At 31.0% G+C, this 27,413-nt stretch overlaps 1 protein-coding gene across 1 annotated transcript; it reads left to right on the plus strand.

The window, feature by feature from the left end:
• Positions 1-27,410, plus strand: LOC111707086 (glycine receptor subunit alpha-4; the record flags this gene model as incomplete). The annotated part of the gene is made up of 11 exons (XM_023480085.1): positions 1-159; positions 2,906-3,086; positions 6,137-6,183; positions 7,181-7,241; positions 7,822-7,940; positions 8,654-8,736; positions 16,681-16,752; positions 18,930-19,047; positions 20,480-20,552; positions 21,968-22,075; positions 27,351-27,410. Coding segments are annotated over exons 1-11 (978 nt in total), but the record flags the coding sequence as incomplete, so codon positions are not given.
• Positions 27,411-27,413: the final 3 nt, after the last annotated feature.

Raw genomic sequence — 27,413 nt, forward strand, 5'->3', positions numbered from 1 at the left:
AATGAAAAGTGTGTCTGTACAAATATTTATCTGTTTAAGTACATTTTGTCTAAATTTAGTGGCTGGATAGTTTTTTTAAAAGTAAAATAAAAAAATTTACACAATGACCAGAAAAATAACGGCGGCCATCTTTCTCTCTCTCCTAATTTCGAAATCCAGGTATAGTTCCAAATCCAAGTATAGTTTCATATCCAGGTATAGTTTCATATCCAGGTATAGTTTCATATCCAGGTATAGTTTCATAACCAGGTATAGTTTCATATCCAGGTATAGTTTCATAACCAGGTATAATTTCATATCCAGGTATAGTTTCATATCCAGGTATAGTTGCATAACCAGGTATAGTTTCATATCCAAGTATAGTTTCATAACCAGGTATAGTTTCATATCCAGGTAAAGTTTCATAACCAGGTATAATTTCAAATCCTGGTATAGTTGCATATCCTGGTATTGTTTCATATTCATGTATAGATTCAAATCCTGGTATAGTTTCATATCCTGGTATAGTTTTTTATCCAGGTATAGTTTCAAACCCAGTTCCAGTTTTAATTCTAGTTTCAAATCCTGGTATAGTTTCATATCTAGATAAAGTTCAGATCTAGGTATGGTTTTAGATCCAGGTATAGTTACAAATCCAGGTATAGTTTCAAATCCAGGTATAGTTTCAAATCCAGGTAAAGTTTCAAATCCAGTTCTAGTTTTAATTCTAATTTCAAATCCAGGTATAGTTTCATATTTAGATATAGTTTCAAATCCAGGTATGGTTTCAAATTCAGGTATAATTTCAAATCCAGGTATGGTTTCAAATCCAGGTATGGTTTCAAATCCAGGTATGGTTTCAAATCCAGGTATGATTTCAAATCCAGTTATGGTTTCAAATCCAGTTCTAGTTTATTTAGATAACGTATAGATTGAAAATTAGATCCAGATGAAAAACATATAATGACTCATTAAATAAAAATAATCATAAATTACACTTAATTTAACTTTATTTAAAATGGTATTTCTTAATTCTTAAATTACCTACTTGTGAATAATTTAAGCAGCTATTTTGAACTATAAATACACATACTTTAACTTATCTTTAATAACATAATCTCTGTCCCCTAAAGGTATGTGATTTTGTTTCAATATGAATGTAATGTATACTTGGATAAGTTTCTTTACAGTTTTTGTTTTTATATCTAATTTCTGGTAATTATTTCTACTTCGAATACTAGAATCATACACCCAGGATAAACAGATATATGTATTCAGATCTCAAATAATGTCTAGAAGTAGGACTAATACATGTATCTTAGGACTAATACATGTATTTAGATAATATACACCCAGGATAAACAGATATATGTATTCAGATCTCAAATAATGTCTAGAAGTAGGACTAATACGTGTATTTAGATGAAATACACCCAGGATAAACAAATACATGTTTTAGATCTCAAATAATGTATAGAAGTAGGACTAATACATGTATCTAGATGAAATAGGTTATTTACATTTATATAATCTGCGAAAATAAATGTCCATACTATTGTATGTATTGTATAGAAATGTATCTATTGTATTGAATGTATTGTATAGAAATGTATCTATTGATTGTATGTATTGTATAGGAATGTATCTACAGTATTGTTTGTAAAGAAATGTATCTATTCAATTATATGTATTATATAGAAATGTATCTATTGTATTGTATGTATTGTACAGGAATGTATCTATATTATTGTATGTATTGTACAGAAATGTATCTATTGTATTGTATGTATTGTATAGAAATGTATCTATTGTACTGTATGTATTGTATAGAAATGTATCTATTGTATTGTATGTATTGTATAGAAATGTATCTAGGATATTGTATGTATTGTATAGAAATGTATCTAGGATATTGTATGTATTGTATAGAAATGTATCTAGGATATTGTATGTATTGTATACTGTAAGAACAGCTGCGAAATATAGATATCCAATACCATGCAATTGAAACATTAGGTTTCCCAAATTGTCTAAATCTTCACACAATTCCTACATAAAAGGGGGGGGGGGGTTAAGTTTGCCCCCAGCAATTTGAAAAGTTTAACGTGCATTTATCATTTCATGAGACTGGGCCAATTGTTACCAAAACTCCCTGAGAGCCTATCGTTATATACAATTTTTATTAAGGTTCTATACCATAGACAACTTAATAATAACAGATAAAACACTAGATTAAAGGATTTTTCCTTCACAATAACCCTAAGCCAAAGGCCCAAACGAGTTACGCTTATGCTTTCTCTTTTAATTCAACGCCGCATGCGCGTAACTCCTTTGGGCTGCTGCTTCAGGGTTATAAATAACGAAAAACCCCTAAATTTTGAAAAGACGACATCTAGTGTTCTATCAGTTATTGTTAATTAATCTATATTATATATAAGTATTAAGTGTATGTATATTAGCAAGACGTATTTTTTGGATCTATCTCAAAAATGTGCAACTTTTTTGAGCTGAATTTTAATAACTAAAATACAGGGTGGCCTAATAAACATGGGAATTTAGAGTCGAATACGAAAGAAGAATAAGCGTTGTATTACCTAATCTTTCGGTGGTCAAATTAAAGTTACCTCTGCTATATGAGTATATTTGGGTAAAAGAATATTCAATTATTTTGATGTTCTGTAAAATGTCTGGCAAATAAACAGATAGGAGGAAAAAATTATTTTTTGATTCAGTACAACAGTTTGCAATCAAAACATAACAAAACACATTATTAACGAAACATCTGTGGAGTACACCTTTCCTAGGTTGTACTTCAGCTTACTAAATCAAAAACTCATTTACAAAGACGATATAAAAATTAACACTCAATATCCATGTTTATTGGGACACCCTGTATGATAAGAGATAACTTTTTAAATTATTTTAGAACTACCGAGAGCGTGGACCCAACTGTTGTTGTGGATGTCGAGGAACCGTTAAAATTCGACGATATCGTTGATCGACGATTTTACGATAAAATGCGGCCGCCGAAACCTGGCGGAAACCCAACCAAAGTGATGTTCCACGTGACCGTTCTCAGTTTAGACAGCATTAACGAGGGGTCTATGGTGAGATTTTAAAAAATGTATTTTTATTTAACATTCTTTTTTATTTCTATTAGAATACGATCAGTTTAAGTTAAGATTATAGTCAGATGTTTACTAATTAAATAAATCTGATTACAGACTACGCTATTTATGTTTAAAGGATAGGATTTTTTTGCCATGGGTAGTGTTGTGCAATAAAATGGTTTTTTTTTTGGTTCGGTTTGGTCCATATTTTAATACAGGGTAGAATTTTGGTTAGGTAGGTTAGGTATTGTTCACGTTTTTTGCATTTATTATAATACAAAAAACTATCCGAAAAACTATCTAAAAACCATCCAAAAACTATCCATGAAAGCTATCCAAAAACTATCTGAATACAAATGTGTTAGAAGAATCATTCAAGGATTGTTTTTTTTTTCAATTTTTAAGGATAAAAATATTTTAAAGTTTAAGAAAAGCGAACTTTAACAGTTTTGAAATTTTGGAAGCCTTATCAAAATATATAAATCTGTGAACTAGACGGAAAGTGACGATTTTGTGGTCTCTTGCTTCTCTAGCTTTGATTTGATGCACAAATGTATAAGAGAAGAGCAAATTTATCCGGTTACAAATTATAAATTCAAAACATTTTTGTTCTTCTCATTAGCTCTTTAGGTAGAGGAGTTAGGATCGTAAACATAAATGATTTCAACCTTTCGTGAAACTAATTGAGTCTTTGCCACAAACTCAATTTTCTAATCCCTATATCTTTGGAACCTTTGATATGTCAAACTTAGATTATTTGATCTAACAGAATTCATAGTTTGAAACAACTATGATCAACGACCTCTCGTTGCGAAGATAGAGAGAATAGAAAATCTGAGTTTGTGGTAAAGACTCAATTCCTTTACTTTAGTTTCACGTAATTTGGTTAAATTGTTAATATCACCGAGGTTGCTATTCTTTCAAAACTAGACAAGAAGATATTTTTTAATTCAAATTCATAATAAACCCCCCCCCCCCCCCCCCCCATAATGGTAAAGGCGTCCCTCATGTCCCCCTGTCCCTCCTTATTTTTCTACTGCATATATATTGAATATTGATAGTATCAGTATTTATAAAAAATCTGTTTATCGATTCATAAGAAGTAGGTTTGTAGTTTGCAATAGAGCTTAATAGAGATATCTTAGATGCTGATACCGTTATATATATTTTTGGAACACAGCTTTGCCTGGAATCTAAACTTTCTCTTGAAAAGTCAATCAACTGAAGATATTTAAACCAAACCAAGAACATGCTCGTGGTTCTAAGTTTAAGAATCAAAAGTTAAAGCAAATATATGTTATGATACCTCCCACCCACTCCCATTAAAAAATGTTATTTTGTTACAATACATCTTTTTTTGAAAAATTTAAACAATAGATATCATTTATATTTCTAGATAATCTTGCCGTTTTTTCTTGCATTGAAAGAAATTCACAGTCATCCAAATGTTTCAAGCTTTGACTCAAAAATCAATGATAATTTTGTCAATTACTTATCAATGATAATTTTGCCAATTACTTATCAATGATAATTTTGCCAATTACTAATCAATGATAATTTTGCCAATTACTAATCAATGATAATTTTGCCAATTACCTGTCAAAAAGTAAATTCATTTTTTGCTCTAAAATATTCATCTCGATGACTACAAATATGTGTTTCGATAAAGAAAGAAAACATCCAAGACCAAGGCGTTGCGACAATTTTAAGACGACCCAGTCTTGAAAATTTGTGAAACTTTCCATAGCAGTGTTGAACTATGTCAATAGAAAATTAAGTTGGATTTGAGTCTTTGACACAAACTCTGATTTTCTAATCCTTATATATTTACAGCCTAATGTTATAGACCTTTGATATTTCAAACTATGAATTATGCTGGATAAAATAATCTAAGTTTGAAATATCAAAGGTTTACACCAAAAGGTTGCATAGATATAGGGATCGGAAAATTTGGCAAAAACTCATTTCCTTTCTAGAAAAAGGTTTTTTTCTCAAAAGTGATTTTGCAGGGAAGGTATTATTCGTATTTGAAAATAAATTTAGGTCTTTTTTATAACCTTATTGTTACATTTTCATGTTATGACTTGCATAAACAATATGGATCTAATAAAGTATTTTACAAAGAGTAGATACTTCATGCCTAAAACTTAAACTAATTGTAAACTATGAATTCTGCTTGATCAAATTGTGAAAAAAGTCAAATGTGCAAGTCCATGACTCCGTGACTCCAGTTTTTTTTTTAATTGTCATTAAATAGTTACGCAAAATAGATCAATTCTTGTCATTGTTATTAAGATAAATATGTATAGGTAAAAATTCTAAGTCTTTTTTTTGGCATAGTTTTATTTATAAGGTCATAGATAATTATTCCTTTTAATGTCTTCAATATTCACAGAAATAGCTGGATCCATGTTTTTCCAATAAAAGTATCGGTGGATTTAAGTTGTTTACCCTTGTTCAGGGGCACGGGGAAAGGGATTAAAAAAATGTTTGTCTCGGGGGAAAGTATTCTAACATTTTCAAAAGATTCGGCTTAAAAATTCACGCATTTTTCCACAGATATGCACAAATGTTAAAACTTTTATAAATAAATCCTGACTGTGAACTTAAATTTAAAACATCATCATGGCTAGATTTTAACTTTAAATGTGTTGAACTACAGGGTTAACCACAAAGAATGAGACTTCAGAGACGACTGTACAGAATTCATAATGCCTGTTTCCTTATACTTATGATTTCCTACAACTGTAAAAGAGTTGAGTTTTTGCCCAAAACTCTAATTTTCTAATACCTATATCTTTGCAAGCTGACTGTGTAAACCTTTAATATTTAAAACTTAGATTATTTGATCTTTGACTATTCATGGTTTGAAATATCTACGTCTACGTCATTGGGTTGCAAAGATATACGGATTAGAAAATCAAAATTTGTGGCAACAACTCAATTCATTTGTTTCTTTCTTTATTAAGTAAAATTACTAAAAATTTTTAAAAAAATATTTGATTTTTTTAAATTCAAATTTTTTTATAAAATGTAATATTTTTCAGACTTATGCAGCAGATATTTTCTTTGGGCAAAGCTGGAACGATCACAGGTCAGCTTAATTCGCACTAAGGGACTTATACACCTCAAATAGATTCTAGTACAATAGATGGCAACGTAGAATTCGTACAGTCACAGTACAGTACAGTTGTATTTTTTGCGTCACAAGTGTCAACTCTACTTTTGTGTCCAACAAAATTATTGATAATAGTGATAATTTTAGAATAAAGTACAAAATAAATGCAATTTTAAAAGTTCTTTATTTTCTGTTTTTACACTTTTTTGTGAGTAATTTAGTTTTCCTTGTTACATTTGACGCTTGTGACGTCTTGTATTGGTTGTTCATTTCTCATTTTCAGGGATATCATGAATTTTCTCGCTGAAAATTAAGTGTAAAATTAATGCTAAAATTAACCAAAATTTCAAAACAAACACGGTGTATAAAAATTTGATTTTTTTGTCTCTCAAAATAAATAGATAATAAAAATAGTTAGACAATATGAAACAGCTTGCACTGCAAGATATTTGGCAATTTTAAACGTGTTTACGAATAAGAAACTTAGACGCAAAAATTTCAACTTTAAATTAAACTTAAAAATTATGTCTGCAGTCCTTTTAAACAAATATTTTTATATCATTTTCCTCATATTCTCATTATATTCCTTCCATCATTAATTTGTTAATTAGTCAGATTATAAACCTTAATCCAGTCAATCTAATCAAACTTAGAGGGAGTGTTCGCAAAAATGAATAGCTGATATCTGAGTTGAATAATGTTAATTTATATGAGACGTTTTTAACCATTTTCTCCTTTTTTACATTTCAGACAAAACTAGAATTAGTAGCGATCGATATAGAATTCAATTCGATATGAGCCTATACTCCGTTTTTATATTTTGGGAATGCTTTCTATAATAAAAACAAAAATTCTGAAGAATGATTTTTTTATGAAAAGCAGGATCGCATTTTTTTCATGATCCTTTGTCAGTCAAAAGTCGTATTTACTTTTTAAAAAATCGTTTTGTAAATAAGATTATGTATTTTTATAGATTAAAGCTGCCGGCAAATATGACCCAAGAATATCGTCTCCTGCCAGTCGAATGGTTGCAGGTAAGACCAGAACTCTAGAAGTTTCCTCCGTAATGGCGCATTTAAGAATTTATAAAGGTTTTATCTCAATTGTTTTCATTTGCATAAATCTCTGAGTAAAATGTTGCATAAGTTTTGTATAAGTTTTATTTAAGTTTAAATGTTTAATAAATAATATTAAAAAAAAGATTTAAATGAACTTTTTGCGTTATTTCAAGATAGCAATGTCCAAGTTACAACGGTATCCTGAAAACCTAAATCTGGTCCAAAATGTGGATGATACCGTCGGTGTTTAGACTCGAAAAGTTTTTAAAATTGATCTTTTCTGTAATGCTTCTTATGATCAAGAAATGTGCATGCAAGTCACTTTTGCAGAGAAATCCCAAATCAATAAAAACAGTTCTGAAAACAATATTTTTAAAATTTATTTTTTACATTTTATACCGTCGCGTTGTAAATCTGACATTGTCATCTTGTATGAAGGGTCACATTAAATTACACTAACAGTCCATTTAAACTACCAATTTGCAAAAAAAGTATAGTATGTGTTTGTGAGATATTAATAAAACTGCCATCTTTTAAACAAAGATAATAATTTTAGGATATTTGGCGCCCAGACAGTTTCTTTAAGAACGCTAAGCAAGTAACCTTCCAACGAATGACCATCCCGAACCATTATCTTTGGTTGTACAAGAGTAAACAGATTATGTACATGGTCAAGTAAGTTTGTTGTACAAATGCAAAGTTTACATATTTGCTGTTTTGTTTGAATTTGAATAGAATTAAATGTCTCTCCAAAAATGAACCAAACAATTGAAACATTATATTTAGAGAAACAGGAAAATTTGTGATTTACATTCTACTTTTTAAACGTGTAGATACTTCAAAAATGCCTAGTGTGGAAATAATTATTAGAAATCTTGAAAAATAATTCGAACAATCAACAAAGGAAATTAGTTCTTGCCATAAATTCAAATTCCCCAATCTCTATAGCTTTGCATCCTAAATGGTATAAATATTTGATAAAAATCAAACTTAAACTCTGTGTGACCTATTAGAATTAATAGTTTAAAATATCAAAAGTATACACATCATTATGCAAAAACATATAGGGGTTAGAAACACAAAAAAACATAAAAAAATGAAGAAAAAAACAGCATTGATTTTGAACGAAGGAAATGAGTTTTTGCCAATTATTCATATTTTCTAATCCATATATCTTTGCAACCTGGTAATGTAAATACTTGAAATTTCACATTTTGACTATTTGAACTCACAGAATTTACAGTTTTAAATATCAAAGGTCTACGACATTAGGTTGCAAAGATAAAGGCGTTAGAAACTCAAAATTTTTGACCAAAACTCAGATCATTTGGGGAAAATTCTTTTGGTTTGGTTTGGTTTGGTTTGTGACTAATTTGTTCCTGTACCAGGTTGACCCTTCTCCTGAGCTGTTCAATGAAGTTTAACAAATATCCACATGATGAACAGCTCTGTAGACTCTCAGTTGAAAGCAGTAAGTAAAGTTTAAATACAGGGTTACCCACAAAGGACGAGATTTCAGAGACGACTGTACACTGTGCAGTCTTTAATCTTAAATTCTATGCTCCCTATTTTATGCAAATAATGCATTTAAGTTTCACCCTTTTTGGTTTACCCTGTATATACGATGATAACAATCACTGTTGCAAGAAATAAAAAAACCCAAAATTATTTATAACAACATTTGAGAAATATTTATCTCTCAATAATTTTTGTAAACATTGGGAATTTGTAAGATATCTCTCCTAATTATTTTTTCTCAAATTCTAAAATGGTTCGTTAATTTGAAATGTTTTTGGTTGTTTGATCTGAGTTCGAATCTCATGAATTTGAGCAGCGTCTCAAATCCGCAAAAAACCGGTTTCAATCGAACGCCGGCTTAAATCTTGAAACAGTTTTAAGCTGTGGCTCAAATTATCTAAATTCAGCCTTTGAAAAACAAAAATATCATTCTCAAAAACTCATTATTTTCCACTTGAATTAATTTAAGTTTTTTTCGCTAAATGGGGATGAAAATGATTTTTTTTCGTAAAATTCTCAAATAGGAAAGAAATAACCAGACAAAAAAATTAATGAATTTTTACCATAGTCTCAAACTTTCTAATTTCTATATTTCTGAAACCATTGATATTTCAGACTTAGATTATTTGATCTAACAGAATTAATAGTTTGAAATATCTAAGGTCTACGACATTGGGTTGCCAAGATATAGGGATAAGAAAATTTTAGTTTGTGGCAAAAACTCAGTTCCTTTGTCACCCCAAAACCATATAATTCCTCAATTAACGGTACAATCATTAAGATTAACATTATATATTGTCGGGCACAGTGCAAACTTTGAGTTTAAGAAGAAAAAATGAAAAAGTATTGAATAAGAATTTAACGAACAGACTTTATGTTTGATCAAAATAGTCAATAAATTCTGTTTATGTAAGTTAGAAACTTGATCTATGACGGAAACAACAAGAAAAAGAAATAAATAGTTGTGCCCTTGGATACACTATTGCATGATAGGATCATACAACAAACTTTGCTATCAACCGATTGGAACTCTTTAAAACATTTATCAGCCTGTTCAAAATATGTAAGTTATTGATAGCAGATCGGCACAAACAATTTGGTCATTTTTAATCCTTTGATGAGTGAGAAATCTTTCTTTTTCCTTCTCAAAATGTACAATCGGAGATTTTTTAGAACTGCAAATTTAAAATTTCTTCGACAGCAGAGAAAGAAAATGGAAGCAATTTCTTGAATAAAAAAAAACTATTATAGCGCCATCTTATTTCTTAGATATAAAGGTCAGGGTGATATAATAGTTTATTGCTTGGAAACCTAGCTTTACCTGGAGTTTTCGCCAAAAAAAATCAATCCACTAAACTTGGAATTTTCAAACTTTCCCGTGGTTCTGCCGGGTTACTCAATCAAAAACAAGGTTATATGAGTTAAGCTCGGAAATCAGAACAAACATTCACACTCTGCTTAAAATCTCAAAACCAGGCTGAGTTCCCCAGTCAAAATTTGAGGCAAATCGGTCAAGGGGTTTATGAGTTACGCTCATGATATCCAAATAAACAAAAACCAGAGATTACTACTTTATATATATATATATATGCAGTATATATGTTGGTATTGTGCAGAATGCAGCATGCAGCATGACACTAACCTATATGGTTGCCAAATAACTAAATAATTGCTGACACTAGTGTTTACAGAGCTAGGGCTTAAGCACACAATGTTATTTGTTACTAATCCTTTTATCAAAGAGTTGGGATAGAATTCTGAAACCAGTTCTCTCTGGGCGGAATTTGTAAACAAGATTAGATGCATCAGTGTTCGTTTAGTATCCGAGGAGGTTAAGGGCATTTAATTTTGATAATTAATAGTTTCCTATGACCAGAATATTTCATTGATTATTTTATGTGAAAGATGGATTCCATGTCAGGCTTCGACATCAGTCTTGAGTTTGCATTACCGCTCAGTACAAAACATGTGTACACTTCTGAAATAACTTTCCTTGCATTAAATCCTTGAAAGGAATTAAAAAAATAGAATTAAGGAAAAAGTAATAATTTTAGCCTCTGTTACCCACATGGTACCATTGGGCTTCCTATAAATAATTCAACCAATGCGGGGGAGCCGTTTGACCAGCTATAGCTAACATATAGGTTAATATAAAAATATATATATGCCTGAGAGAAGAGCTTTATTATATGGTTAAAAAGCCAGTTAGTATGTTAGTTAGCTGGTTTTCTACAGACCCTCCCTGCAAAGATGGCAATGCCCTATTTACAATGGTACAATGGTACAGAAGAGACTTGCGCATTTCTTGTTTATGAGAAGTAATTGAGAAATTTGCAGAAATAAACATTGTTTGCGTCAGAAATGAATAGATTTTTGATCTGATTAAGGTTTGAACTAGGTGCTGTTGTAAATTGGAAATTTCCATCTTTCCATGCTAACTGGGTTACTTGAAATAAAGCTTAAATTCCCGTTTTATAAAGGTTGGATGGTCTGAATCTTTGTAGTTTGGGGAGGGGGTGTTTGGCACTCCCCCACCCCCAAACCTAGAAAAGGCCTTAGATAATAGGTATAGGGTTGAAATGCATGTTCATAGCCCAATTTTTCAGGGCCAGATCATAGAAAAAATAATTTGACCGATAACTTTGATAGTTTGGGTGCTATGGAGGGTTGAAAAAAATGCTTTAAAAGGGTTAAAAAAGTGAGAAAATTTGTCGGTTTGTTTTAAACAAATATCAAAGTGTGACACATGTTTCTACATGTATTTCTTAAGGGCTTTTTTAAAATATAGTTTTCAGATCTGTAGCTTTTGTCACAAAAAAAGTTATGGGCTATTTCATATTATTTTTATTCAAAGACCAGACTTTTTTCCGCCCTACTCCTACCCAATGAATAAAAAAAAATTTAACAAAAAATCCTTTAAATTACTTTTCATTAGAAGTTAAAAAATGTCACGGTGATAGTGTCAAAAATGAGNATATGGTATGGAAGAGATCTTGCTCTCGAACCCCCCTCCCCTCCCGTTTACCATTTTACAGCTCTTTCCCACTTAACCCTAAATTTATCTGAATTGTATGCGGTACTAAAGTAAACAAACACTGTAAACAAACATTCATTTAAATACTAAATATACATTGCTAAAACTTCCAAATATTTTCTAAACCAGGGAGAAAATCTAACTACTATGTGAGAACGAAAACAAATTGAATTTTCTATCCCATCAATGCTTGTTTGAGGGGGGATAGTGGACATTTTACACTCTAAGAAAATGGGACCAAATTGAGAATATTTTTATATAGATTGAGTAGTTTCAGATTTTATACTCTAACCAAACTTACTTTTTGCTCTATAAAATAATTGTTATTTTTTAAATTTCAAGTTTTTAAATTTAAACGGACAACGCCGGGCACTTCAGCTGTTTTAAGATAAAAAAAATAAATTTGATGATTAAATTTAATTTTAAAGCAATACTTATAAGACACAAGTAAATTGATATCAAGTTTTTCTATCTTGAATTTCATATGTTTTATTATATAAAAAACCGTAAGTTTGCTTCATTTGCATTATGAATGTTCATCTTAAAAACTAGATAAATACACGATTATGAATTTTTACAAACAGATTGTATAAGAGGGTTGAAAATATTAAATGTTCTTTGAAATAGGGATTACTACTTTATATATATAAAGATAACAGGTTATTAATAACCATACTAACTCAGACTACTCTGCAGTCTGCACAATACAGGATTATGAATTATTACAAACAGATTATAAAGGAATGAATGGGTTAAAATATTGAATTTTCCTTGTTTTAATATTCTACAAACTTTAGTATCCATTCAGAGCTCATGCAATGAACATTTAAACTTTGCAAACTTTCTTGAAAACAATTTGTGATTTCTCTATTTCTAATCCTAAATTATTGAATGAATAATATTGTGTTAATAGTTTACTACACTCCGTGTGGTTTTCTAATGAAAACTGGATGATTTGTAAAAAGAGGCACTCCGCGCCCAGTATTTCTTGTTTTTGCACAAAAACACAAATATATCATTTTACAGCTATCTGCTCATTGTTCCCAACAAATGTTGTCAAAAATATTATTGTATTGACCAACTATTTACATTCAATTATTAAGCATATTATATAGGAAGCTTAATTACAATCAGGCGCATATACAGGATTTTAGCCAGGAGTTATCAAATTTTAGATAAAAGGGAAAACTAGGATAAAGTTTGAAAATAAATGGCGCGAAGCACTAAGAAAATGTTCAACTACTTTTAAAGGGGAAAACGCAATTTTGAAGATGAGGGCAAGCTCATTTTTATTTTAAATCAAAATTCAGCAATCTTTAAACTTACGCATTTAATTGTTTTGTAATTTTTCATTCAAAATCTATATGCCAACAAAAAAGGTTTATCAAACAAAATTTGTTCACGTCAAACTAAGTATATTTGACATTAGATTGAAATATCAAACCATAACTCCTCTTTATAAAAAAAGCTATTGAGAAGCACAAAAAAGTTTTGGTTTCATGTTTCCAAATAAAGTTGCTTCATGCTTTTCTAATGTGCGTAAAATCTAAACTAGATGAGCTACAAGGTCACAAAGTTTACATGGTTAATAATCTAAACTAGATGAGCTACGAGGTCACAAAGTTGGACGTTTAATGTCTTATTTATTTGACCTTCTCCTTCTGTTTAGTGTGCGAAGCTAAAACACTAATAAACAATGTATTAAAAAAAACTTAAACAAAAGATAAAATACCCTTTTGTTTGGTATTACAAATTTTGCATTATTTTTTATTCATTCAGTCTTTTAAATAGGATATTTGGTCTTCATTAGTAAACAAACCTAAACAAGTATTTAAGATTTTAATGCCTTGAAAATGGATTTTATCAACGATAAAAATGCGCAAAATTTCTATAGAAATCCGAAAATTTACTAAAATCAAAAGAAAAGTCATTAAACGCATGAAGAGGGTTTTTCATTTTTTTTATAAACAATCGAAAAACGAACCTCGAACTTTCAAAAATTATATTTTTTTTCAAAAACCGAAAATCGATTGTTTTATATTTTGCTTAAGAATCTGAGTTTTATCACAAATTATTTTTTATAAATTTCAGAAAGATGTTGTCTTAAATGTTTTTTTTTATCGAAACAAATAAACATTAATATTTTCTGAACTCGAATTTGCCGACCAAAGAAATGTATTTTCTCTTTAAAAGGTTGTTAACGATTGATATAACAAAGGGTCGTTTTAAAAAACGATCGTTAATGAAAACGAAATTATCGTTTTTCAAAAAAGTGGAAACAATCCATTCTCAAATGAATGTAGCTAAATTTTTTTCCCTCAAGATAGGCAAATTCGGCAAACCAATTTTTAAAACATTTCCAAAATGTCTAATAAATGTTTTTCTTTGCACTGATGTTGTGGTGAGATAAAAAATGCATAAGTTTATTACGGGAGGCATATTGTGTAATAAATTATACAAATTAGATTAATTAAGCCACAGCTTCCTACAAACACAGAGAGGGATGCATTTACTCAACAAATCAAAAACATACACGAGTGGATCCATTTTTGACATCACCTACCCCCTCCCCTGGCCCCTACCGCCTCCCCTGGTTCAATCGTTTCATAAACCTCACGAGGTACAAGGAGGGTTTCCTGCGAACGGAAACTTTCTCAAAAAATGCACAAATTGCTTTCCGCATTTTGTGAAATTTTTGTAATTTTGGTTACAAGAAAATTCTGCATTTTTTGCGAAACAGATTAACGCGAGGAAAAAAATTTCAGATATTTAATTTATTTTCCTACAGAATTTAATAAATGACTTTTAATGAATTTGGGAGGGACTGGGGGTGGAAATGCAGAGTTGGACACTGTAAAAACCAGTTTTTTATTCTTGAATTAATTTAGTAGAATTTTTTTGTTGCCGCTTCGAGGACATTTTTACCTAACTTCTGGGGGGAAATATGAAGGGAATGAATTTTCAAGAAAATTTTCACCCCTGTTATATTGTAATATGTTCACCCCTGTTAAACTATATATTACATATATTGTAATAAATGTTATTTTCAGAAAAATTTGTTATGCCTTTAACAAAATCGGGAATAAAAAAGTGTTTGAATGAATTTATGAAAGTTCTCAAAGAAAATATTTACTAAAGTATAAAGAATTTTAAATTGTTGCAGATTCCTGAGTGAAGAACTCAGTGAGGAGTGAACAGGATTTTTGCACATATCTTGCCTCTTAACTAAAAGCACTCTTCATATTTTTATATCGTCTTTCTGGAATTTAAAAGAATAAACATCTATATATGGTAAAAATGTATTCGAAAGTGAAAGCAACACTGTCACTCAATCTGAATTTTGGCCTAATAAGATATCAGGGACTTGAAACTCTAAATTATGGCCTGTATTGTTGAAATTATGCATCAACTATTGAGACTGGGCCAACTTTAAAGTTTTGTTTGGCAGATTTTATGTTTTGTGGAGATTGTGTATTTTGTAAACAAGTCACAACACAACCATTCTATAGTGGATTAAGTTAGTGAAGGCCCATTAACATTCGAATTTTGAAGTATATTAAGAATTCCAAAATTTTTCTCCACTAAAGGGACTGTATATGTAATTTCATGTGATCCTCCACTTGTTTGTGGATTGTCATATCAGATTCACTAGGATACACGTCTTTAACTGGACAACAAGAAGGAAGTTGAAATTGGGTATTGTGACATAGAAAAACAAGGATATCTTTATTTATTTTGCTTAGAGCACTGGAAATATCGTCTACAGTCTCTTTTAGTTACATTTTCCTCCTGTAGGTTCGGACTAATTAGAAATAAAAGAAATTAACTTAATTATGAATAAGCAGAAACCGTACTGCAGCCCGCATCAGTAAATAAAATATTAATCTTTGTTTGTTTGTTTGGATGTCCAAACTTAACGCATGAACCGATTTGCCTCAAATTTTGTTTGGGGGAACTTTGTGGAGAACCAGTGAAAGTTCTTATAGCTTAGTTTAGAGATTCGAAACCTGAATAGGTCTACTTTTCTAGGGAAAAAATTGCTAAAAAATGTAATTTAAGAGGTGAAAAACTAAGGCTAAAAATTGTAATTTCATAGGTAAAAACTTTGGAATTGTGGATATTGAGATCATTGCTTGATCTCCACTTTCATTAACCTTAAGATTAAGTGTAATCTTACATTAGTATCTAACATTCAAGGAATCGGAGTGTCGATTGTAGAAACCGAACAGCCAATCAGAATCCAAGAAATTTTGGAATTTTGAGAGGATTAAAAAGAAAATGAAAAGTTTCGACAGTAAATACAAAGATTTAGTATTCTGAATTAATTCAGATTTGGTAATCTGAACCCAATACAAGAGTTTTGAACTCTGAACCCAATACAAGAGTTTTAAACTCTGAACCCAATACAAGAGTTTTAAGCTCTGAACCCAATACAAGAGTTTTAAACTCTGAACCCAATACAAGAGTTTTAAGCTCTGAACCCAATACAAGAGTTTTAAGCTCTGAACCCAATACAAGAGTTTTTAACTCTGAACCAAATACAAGAGTTTTAAACTCTGAACCCAATACAAGAGTTTTAAGCTCTGAACCCAATACAAGAGTTTTAAGCTCTGAACCCACTACAAGAGTTTTAAGCTCTGAATCCAATACAAGAGTTTTAGGCTCTGAACCCAATACAAGAGTCTTAAGCTTTGAACTCAATACAAGAGTTTTAAGCTCTGAACCCAATACATGAGTTTTAAGCTCTGAACCCAATACAAGAGTTTTTTAAGTTCTGAACGCAATAACGGCGGTAAAATAAAATTCTAACAAATATGTTTGAATTATTATTTTTCAAAATTTGTATACAATCCTTGATTTTAGTTTCCCACACGACGGATGATCTTGTTTTTGAATGGCTACCGGATGAAGAAATACCCCTAGTAGTCGAACCAGGTAGATTGTTTTTAATATTTAAAAACAAATTTATATGTAGTAGAGTACATTAATACAGTATGTCGCCTAGACTATCCATTTAATTTTTTAATTTTTTAAAGCTGTTAAATAAAATTAAATACACCTGCAGTATGGAAACAGTACAACAAAATGACCGTTTTACACTTTTTTCTAGTAATTCCACTCTAATATATATTCTATTCTCTTTGGTTGTACGTTCCTTGCTGATTCATACATTGCACTGTGTATTGCATACTGAGCCCGGAACTAAAAACAGGGTGTCATCATGAAACCAAGTATCCGAAACCCAGTTTATGAATGGGACTAGGCTTTTGTAACGAAATATTATTTTATTTGTTTTTCATATTGTTTACTAATTTACTATATTAAAATCTACAGGAATGTTTAGACCCCAAAAAAGGAAAGTATAAGAAGTTTCGTTCATCAATACTTTGAAATATTTTCAATTTTCCGACCCAGTATCATAAACGGGGCGGCTTTTTTGTTGTTGCCATTATTTTGTTACGCAATATTATTTTAATTGACTTCTTCATATTTTACATATTTCTATTTCTGGAATCAAAATCTACAAAAATTAAACTTTGGAAATACTCTCTTAAATTTTGGGCTCTTTCTATAAGGAGTTTATGTAGCTTTGATTTGGGAGAATGGCCAGAGCTGAAAACTTTAGAATGGTGGATATCGAGATTAATGCTTGATCTCCTCTTTTTTTAAACATCCAGATTAAATAATGCTTGTTATCTTCTTGGTATTAATCTCGAGATTAATTAACCGATCGGGATTAAGGATATTTCAATCTAAAGTTTTCAGCTCATGTTAGGTTAGGTTAGGTTAGGTTAGGTACAAAATATAGGACACAAAACATCTAAAACTAAATTTCATTTGACAAAAAATATTAACATCTAAATGTTCGAATTATTTTTTTCTACATGTACACATTTTGTAAAGAATCCGCCAAAAAAATGTTAAAAATTCACAATCGTGAGAAACCAGGGTAGTATATTTCCCCCCCTCCCCCCCTGAAATTTATGTTTTATTATTTAAATTTAGAAAACTTTAATGTTTTTCGAAAATAAGACGTTATGCCACGTTGGATAAGTTAAATTTTAATCATGTTTTCAAATTCAAAAAATTCAAAATAGGTGTGCTGTACCCTCTCCATTCTACTACTCAAACTCTCATAGACAAAATTAATCTGGCGTGATGTTCCAAAAAAAGGAAGTTTAGATAAAAGGAAATCTCGAAAAAAAGGAAGTCTGAAAAAAGGAAGTATAAAAAAGAAGTCTAGAAGAAAAGGAAGTCTAGAAAAAAAGAAAGTCTAGAAAAATGAAGATTCGGAAAAAGGAAGACTAGCAAAAAAGGAAGTCTAGAAAAAATGGAAGTCTAGAAAAAATGGAAGTCTAGAAAAAAAGGAAATCAAAAAAAAGTTCCATTGAAAGAAATTTTTGTCTGGAAAGTTTCCATGGCTATCTTTAAACTTTTTATCTTTCGTTTAAACTTGTTCTGAGCAAAGTTTGAGTTAAATGATATATGCAGAATGTATGAAAGTTATATAACTGGCAGCGAAACATACATTTGAAAATTCTTTGAGATTTTTAAGAATATTGTTAAAACAGTCTAGTTGTAAAAGGCTTACGGGGAGATTTGCGACCATCATTCTGGAAAAAAAACTCGTTTTTTGTTTACTAGTGAATTTAAAAGGAGTCTAGCACCCAAACTGTTTAAAAAATGACTGTTTAGGAATTGAGCTGCCCCAAATGTTTAACAAATGACTGTTTAGGAATTGAGCCTCCTCAACTGTTTAACAAATAACTGTAGGAATAACTGTTTGATAACTGCTTAAGAATTAAACTGACCTAAATGATTTAACAAATAACTGTTTCAGAGTTGAGTTTTCCTAATTGTTTAACAAATAAGTGTCTAGGAATTGAGCTGCTCCAACTGTTTAACTAATAACTGTTTCAGAATTAAGTTGCCCCAACTGTTTAACTAATAACTGTTTAGAAATTAGACTGTCCTAAATGATTAACAAAAGAGTTGAGTTTTCCTAATTGTTTAACAAATAAGTGTTTAGGAATTGAGCTGCCCCAACTGCTTCATAAATAACCGTTTAGGAATTTAGTTGCCCCAACTGTTTAACTGATAATTCTGTTTAGGAATTGAGCTGCCCCAACTGGAGTTGATCTCTAACTACACAGCTGACTGTACAGCACATTACTCAACTGGAAATTTCACGTGCTTAGAAGTCGTCTTTAAACTAAGACGGCGCTTAGGGTCAGTATTTATGAAAATACTGTCTGTGGTCTTCAGTTATTAATGCTAGAAACATGATTGCTAGAAACATGATTGCTAGAAACATAATTGCTAGAAGCATGATTGCTAGAAAAGCAGTTTTTAAGAATTAAAGACGGTTATTTATGTAAAAAATGTTTGGGTAGTGTTGACAGTTATGTTACACATGGTTTTAGTTTTTCAAGCAACTCTGTTTTTATGGGTATGGGTATGGGTATGGGTATTAGATATTTCTGAATCATCTTTTTTACCAAAAAAAGTAGATATTTATTTAGAACGAATGTACAAATTATCAAAAATGGTTAACACTGGATTTTCAGTTAAAGAAATCAAATGAGAAAAGTGATTCTTTACAAAACAATTTACGGATTAAAATAAGTATTAAATTGCTCATTATCATAATCAAAACTTTTTAACATTTAAAGAAACTATATAATAGCTTAATTTCAAGTGCTTAATTTCAAGTGACCTTCCATACATTGCTACCCTCACAATCTTTATCTACAATCAATAATAAATTGAATGACATTACCTGATAGATAGTGTTTAATTCTGATAGTTTCAATATGTTTTCCTGCAGTAGAAATGCGCAATTGTCTCTTTTGTAGAGAAACCTCAAAAATAATGAAATTAGTTTTCAAAATAATATGCTTTGAAATCTAATTTATACTTGATAAGACAAAGTTTTAAATGTTACCTATCCTCCTTGTGTGAAGGGTCACTTGAAATTTTGCTCACAGTCCCTTTAAATTGGTCTTTATTTTAAAAGGCCAATGTTCGAATTTAATGAATTTGATCAGCGTCTAAAATCCGCCAAAGCCTGGTTTCAATTGAGCTAAATCTGGAAAAAATGAATACGATTTAAAGTGGAACCAACCATATTTGAGCCGCGGCTCAACAAACATTAATCTCAATACAAATTTTATGACTTTATCCTTAAAGTACATAATTAGAAAAAATAAGATTTCTAATTAAATGAAAAATGTTTACAGGATTTTTTTATTGATTATGTAGGACGGTAAAAAAGACGTAAAAAGTTTTATACCCATTTCATCTAATCAGTCAGAGCCTTTTTCTACGTTAAAATACAAGGGTGGTCCAATAAACATAGGAATCCATCTTTTATCTCACATAAAAATTCAATAAAAGCTACAATTTTAAAGATAAATGTGATTTAGGTAATATTTTAAACAAACTTTTACCAAAAAAAAGCTCTTTAAAAAGTTTTTAATATGTCTATCTCTATTTCCGTTGAAGCTTGCTGCAATATTAGAAGATTTCCGTTTGAAAATCATGCATGAGAAGTATGATTTATCAATATCAAAAATGAAAAGTATAAACCGAATCATGATTTATTCAGAATCCTTCCTATTTTTGGAAACACTCCCTTTAATTCAAGTTTTTATTGTTTTAGGTATTTTATGTTCCACACGTATATCCCAACTTGTCTGATTGTTATGATGTCCTGGATATCGTTCTGGATCAAGGTAATCCATTCATCGTTAGAAATTAATATATTTTTACAAATTCATATCTTAATGTCAGAGACATTGGTTGTATAAAACAATAGCAAAAAAGTTTTCGGATTTTATAATAACTTTTTGCTCATTTCCATAATTTAACAAGAATCAAAAAACTTGTTGACACAAATTTTTGTAATTTTGAGCATTCATACACCTTCCTAGGGTCATGTGAGGTCCCACACAAAATTTGGGCCCTATCGGTTCAGCCATTTTGACGTTGATTGGATACAAACAGACACCAGACAAGCATATATAGTTTACCATATGTAACATAATGACAGAAATGTGGGTCACCAATTTTCAACATAATCTAAAAAAATTGTTAATAAATTTACGAAAAAAATATTCCAGCAAATACACGATTCTGATCTGAAGGTTACATTTTATAACAATAAGTTAAAAATATAAGTATGCAATTGCTAATATAATGATAAAAATATAGTTTACCAATTTTTAACATAATATTATAAAATTTATAACATGATTATACAATGAAATGTTTTAAGATTTCGTTTGATGCTTTAAAATTTACAAAAAATTCTAGTTTTTAACTTTGAATCTTAATAGTCATGACTTAGCCAATGTCAACAATAAACATGCGATTTAAAAATTTATCGAATGAAATGTGAAGTACCCTTCCATTAAGAAATTGCAACGTCATATTTAGAACGGTGCATTTAAAAAGTGTTATCTGTTCTAGTGTGAATTAGATATCGATGTTTTTCATTTTAAAAACTATTTTTTTTTAAATGGTTGGTTCTCTACTGAAGTGACTTGCGCATTTCTACTGTAGAAAAAAATTTAGAAATTATCGGATTTAGTTTTTCATCAGAAAAACGACAATGTCTTCAATCCACATTATTTTTGAGATAAATATTTCAAGAGTACCGTTGTGGATCGGACATTGCCATCCTTGCATGTAAGTTCACTAGGAAATTAGGCTCACATTCCCTTTAATTTTGTTTCAAAAATTGGAACTTATGCTTAACATTTTTCTCTCTCAAATGAAAAATAATATTCTAAACTAATATTATATATATTAAATATATCATGCTTGTATATTGTATACATATTGTAAAAGTTTATTTAAACATAAACAAGATATTGAGTTTCAAATTAACTTCACTAAACAAATATTAATAAAGAATAATAATGCTACTTTAAAATGAAAGGTAAAAAATCAATGATTTGAAATTTTTCTATATTGAAAAGTGTTCAATTCTGAAAATGCCCGCCATGGTTGCTTCAGAAGAAGAAAAAAGGTGAAAAACATAGGTATCTCATTCATTCTTGATCACTCAAAGCTTGTATGGGAACTGTTGTGAATCGAAAATGTCATGCGTTAAGTTGAGGTTCGCCTAAAATCACTTCTATTTCAGCCAGAAGCAGTACCTGCTCGTGTAACACTAGGAGTCACTTCTCTTCTCACACTTTCTACCCAACATGCTAACAGTCAGAAATCCCTCCCTCCTGTCTCTTATATCAAGGTAAACGACATTCCAATCTATATATCAAGGTACACGACATTCCAATCTATATATCAAGGTACACGACATACCAATATATATTTCAAGATAAACGACATTCCAATCTATTTATCAAGGTACACGACATTCCAATCTATATATCAAGGTACACGACATTCCAATCTATATTTCAAGGTGTACGACATTCCAATCTATATATCAAGGTACACGACATTCCAATCTATAAATCAAGGTACACGACATTCCAATCTATATATCAAGGTACATGACATTCCAATTTATATATCAAGGTACACGACATTCCGATTTATATATCAAAGTATATAGTACATTTCATTCGTTGCATAATACAAACTACGTATTTACTGAAATTACGCTTAAAGTCGTAAATCAAGAAGAATTACGTATCTCTCACTTTTCATAAAGACCGACCTCACATTTCCTTAGAACGTTATTTTCACTTTGAAGAATGTCAAAAAAAAATTAAGAATTTTATTGGATTTTTTCATGTTTGAAAATTTGCGCAACTTGGGTATTTTGTGAGGGGGCGGGGCAGACGTAGAAAATTTTTGATTTGAGTTGAAATAAAACTATAATAATCAATGTTCTAAACTTATAGTTCAAAACACTTTCTTGATCAAAATCATGTCATTTTTTCCATTTTTCACCTAAACTTTTCCGTTTTTTTACCATTAAAAATCCTTAACATTTTGGTTTTTTTATGAATCTTTTAAGTATTTTCTTCAGCCTAGGTGATGTGATTTTAACAATTTCCCTCAATTTTGGCCAGAAATTCTTCGTTTTTAAGCCCTATCTCTTGGGAATTCCTCCCCCCCCCCTCTCCTATTTGGTGACAATTTACTATTATCTATAAAAAGTTGTGTTTTCTTAGCACTTGTGATAACTTATTCCCTCCAAACCAAAAGAAAGTTTCAATAAGAAAGAAAAGTTTACCAAATTAAAAGGGCAGAATGTTTCCTCCAACTTCTGTTTGAAAGCTGAAACTAGTTTTACTCAAATAGATTCTAGTACAATAGATGGCAACACAGACTACACAGACTGCTCATACCTGGATAGGCTGAGCAGGCCTATAGTGTCCCGACACGCCATGCTACGGTTCCATGGATTTTTTTTGACTGACATCTCACGGACACTTCATGTATTCAAGGGTTAAGTTTTACAACTTTTAAAGAAATACTCCAATTTTAAACTTAAAACATGACGTTTATGAGTATTGTCTATTTTTAAAGATTTAGCATTTCCGATTCAAAGGATCCTTAAATATCCCTAAATACAGATGTTTGCTGATCTCTGAAACTCTCTTATCTCTGGATGTGCACTCTCAGTACAGCTGTATTCTGACGTCACAAGTGTCAATTTAGTTTTTGTGTCCGACAAAATTCTTAATAATAGTGATAATTTTAGAATAAAGTGCTTATCTTACCGTAAAATAAGTGCAATTTTATGTGTTCTTTATTTTCTGTTTTTACATTTTTATTTAATCTTGGAAAACATGTCAACTAATGTGAGAACGTTTCTTTTTCCTTGTTATATTTGACACTTGTGACGTCGTGTATAATTGGTCCATTTCTCTGTTGCCACCTATTGTACTTGATACTCTATTTGGTTTTACTACATGGGGTGTCTCGGGAAAAGTGCATTAAAACTTTTTGTCATACTAAGAATCGTTGTATATTGTGTAAAAAAGTGCTCCTTGTGTAAGGTTAAATACCTAACGATTTATACTTTTCAAAAGTAGGACTAGGACTAATATTGAAAAATATGCGATCGTTAGCTGTGACCAAAGATTATTATTTACTTGGATTGAAATGTGCATAATTGGAAAAAAACCCAATAAAATTAAAAGGAATATCTTATACTCAAAATAAAAGGAATATCATGTTGCATATCCCTATCCTATTAATTCGTTCGTAAAAAAATTTATTTACATACTAAAATCTTTCTTTAAATTCGATATATTGCTTTCAAATTTAAATTAATGAAAGCAGTAGAATTTGTCTTATCTAGCGCATTATACATAACAATTTTTTTGAAGGAAAATATTTAAATTTGCAGCACACACTTTGTAGATTTAAAATTTAAAGTGCATGTACCACAGACTAACTCACATTGCTCATGCGCTATAGTAAATGCGATATTTTCCACAGCAGGTTCCATTGTGTACAACTGGAGGTTACACGACCATTCAAAAAACATCTGTCTTCAGGGATATTTAAGGATCCTTTGGATACGAAATACAAAATCTTTTTAAAAACTGAATTTGTAAATTTCATGTTTCATGTTAAAAATTGGAATGTTTCTTTAAAAATTGAAATTCTTAATTGGAATGGTTCTTTAAAAATTGTAAAACTTAATTGGAATGGTTCTTGTAAAAATGTAAAACTTAATTGGAATGTTTCTTTAAAAATTGAAATTCTTAATTGGAACGTTTCTTTAAAAATTGTAAAACTTAATTGGAATGGTTCTTTAAAAATTTTTAAAACTTAATTGGAATGGTTCTTTAAAAATTGTAAAACTTAATTGAAATGGTTCTTGTAAAAATGTAAAACTTAATTGGAATGTTTCTTGAAAAATTGTAAAACTTAATTGGAATGGTACTTGTAAAAATGTAAAACCTAATTGGAATGTTTCTTTCAAAATTGTAAAACTTAATTGGAATGGTTCTTGTAAAAATGTAAAACTTATTTGGAATGGTTCTTGTAAAAATGTAAAACTTAATTGGAATGTTTCTTTTAAAATTGTAAAACTTAATTGGAATGTTTCTTTCAAAATTGTAAAACTTAATTGGAATGGTTCTTTAAAAATTGTAAAACTTAACCCTTGAATGGTTCTTTAAAAATTTTAATCTTAACCCTTGAATGGGCATTAAATGCAACATGTGGCCGTTAAATATACATGACAGTCAAAACCCTCTCGTGGAAAAATAGCCTGCTAGGCTATCCTGAGCGTATGCAAGCCTGTGTATACATATTGGTAAATACACATTCTGGAAATAATACGTTTTACAGAATTTATACTTTAAAGAATGTATGTGCCGATACCATGTACATTTAGTAAATGCCATTTTGAAATTGACCAATGGAAAAGACAAAAACATTTACATTTGAGGAAAAATATTGTGTAGTAAGAAGAACATTGGGTCCAGGTCAGAGACTCTAACACAGACTGCTCATATCCTCTCACGGGTTAGCCTAGCAGGCCTATTGTTGTCCCAGTACGCCATGTTCCTATTCCAGAAAATGTTTTTGACTGCCATCCAACGGCCACTTTTTGCAAAAAATACCCGTATTCAGGGTTTAAGTTTTACAATCTTAAAAGAAATAAATTTTTAAAATAAGATATAAAATTTGTTAATTTAGTCTATTTTTGAAGATTTGTTTTTTTTTGTACCAAAGAATCTTTAAATATCCTTGATTTCTCTTGGTTGGTCTTGTATTCCAGTTGTACACAATGGAACCTGCTGTGGAAAACATCGCATATTCTAGCGTATGATTAGTCTATGGTCTAGGCCCAGGTCAAGAACTGACATGAAAGGAAAATAAATTACTTGACATATTACTCTCAGAGAGAGATAGAGAACCAGATAAACTATCCGTGAATAGGCACTGGACCTAGACTGGTAGATAGGGACGGGCACCCGACCTAGACTGGTAGATAGGGACGGGCACTGGACCTAGACTGGTAGATAGGGACGGGCACCCGACCTAGACTGTTAGATAGGGAGGGGCACCGGACCTAGACTGGTAGATAGGGACGGGCACTGGACCTAGAATGGTAGATAGGGACGAGGCACCGGACCTAGACTGGTAGATAGGGACGGGCACTGGACCTAGAATGGTAGATAGGGACGAGCACCGGACCTATACTGGTAGATAGGGACGGGCACCAGACCTAGACTGGTAGATAGGGACGGGCACTGGACCTAGACTGGTAGATAGGGACAGGCACCCGACCCAGACTGGTAGATAGGGACGGGCACTGGACCTAGACTGGTAGATAGGAACGGGCACTGGACCTAGACTGGTAGATAGGGACGGGCACTGGACCTAGACTGGTAGATAGGGACGGGCACTGGACCTAGACTGTTAGATAGGGAGGGGCACCGGACCTAGACTGGTAGATTGGGACTAGAATGGTAGATAGGGACGAGCACCGGACCTAGACTGGTAGATAGGGACGGGCACCCGACCTAGACTGGTAAATAGGGACAGGCACCGGACCTAGACTGGTATATAGGGACGGGCACCGGACCTAGACTGGTAAATAGGGACAGGCACCGGACCTAGACTGGTAGATAGGGAAGGGCCCATTATAGACTATATATTTTTTTAAATAACAGAAAGAAAAGACAATTTTTGATGAAAAAAAAAAACAGAAAAGAAATTGAGTCTTTGACACAAACTCTGATTTTTGCTACCAATTCCCTAGAAAATTTGAAGTTGTGGTTAGGACTCAAATATTTAAAGGGAGTGTTCGCAAAAAATGAAAGGCTTACTTGAAAAGTATTTGAAAAACTTTTCTTAGGCATTGAAGACTAACAATTGCTGTGTGGCTGACGAGTTATGACGAACGGTTACTTGATCAGCATAAACGTTACGTAAATCTAACGAACCGTAAACAAAAAATACATCCCCCCCCCCTACACCTCGGAAAGAAGACAAGCATAACAAAAAGAAAAGAAAATTTACTGTACAATTAAATTTGCAAGGACCAATGTAAAATTCTTTCAAAACTAAAGCGAGACTATATAAATCATAAAACAAACAGGTTTTAATCAGATATTAGCGTTCGGACTCAACAGGGTGGCATTGATATTTAAATTGCAAAAGGGTGGCATTGATTATTTGCGAATGTAAAGAATCTAAAAATTATTAATAGACAAAAATAACCCAAACAAGATAGGCTTTATACGTGTCCAGTCCTATACTATTACATATTGCTTTTTGTATCATTTATACAAAACAAAACCAGGAGAAAATGTTCTTACATATTGTAACAGTCGTTAGGAAGGTTTGAATAATGAATATACTATACATCTTTGTAGTTGAATATCTAAATTAACTAAAGGAATTGAGCCTTTGCCTAAAACTAAAATTTTCTAATCACTAACATTAAACAGAATTCATAGTTTAAAATACCAAAGCCTTACGCCTTTTGGTACAAAAAGAAAAAGGAATTAGAAAATTAGAGTTTGTGCCAAAGTTTCAACTCCTTTCAACGAGATTTGTAAATTAAAAAACTAATATTTGTTTAGGCTATTGACATGTTCATGTCCTCGTGCACGTTCTTTGTGTTCTTCAGTTTGATAGAGTACGCG

The sequence above is a fragment of the Eurytemora carolleeae genome, unplaced genomic scaffold (assembly GCF_000591075.1).
Source record: "Eurytemora carolleeae unplaced genomic scaffold, Eaff_2.0 scaffold703, whole genome shotgun sequence".
Lineage (NCBI taxonomy): Eukaryota > Metazoa > Arthropoda > Copepoda > Calanoida > Temoridae > Eurytemora > Eurytemora carolleeae.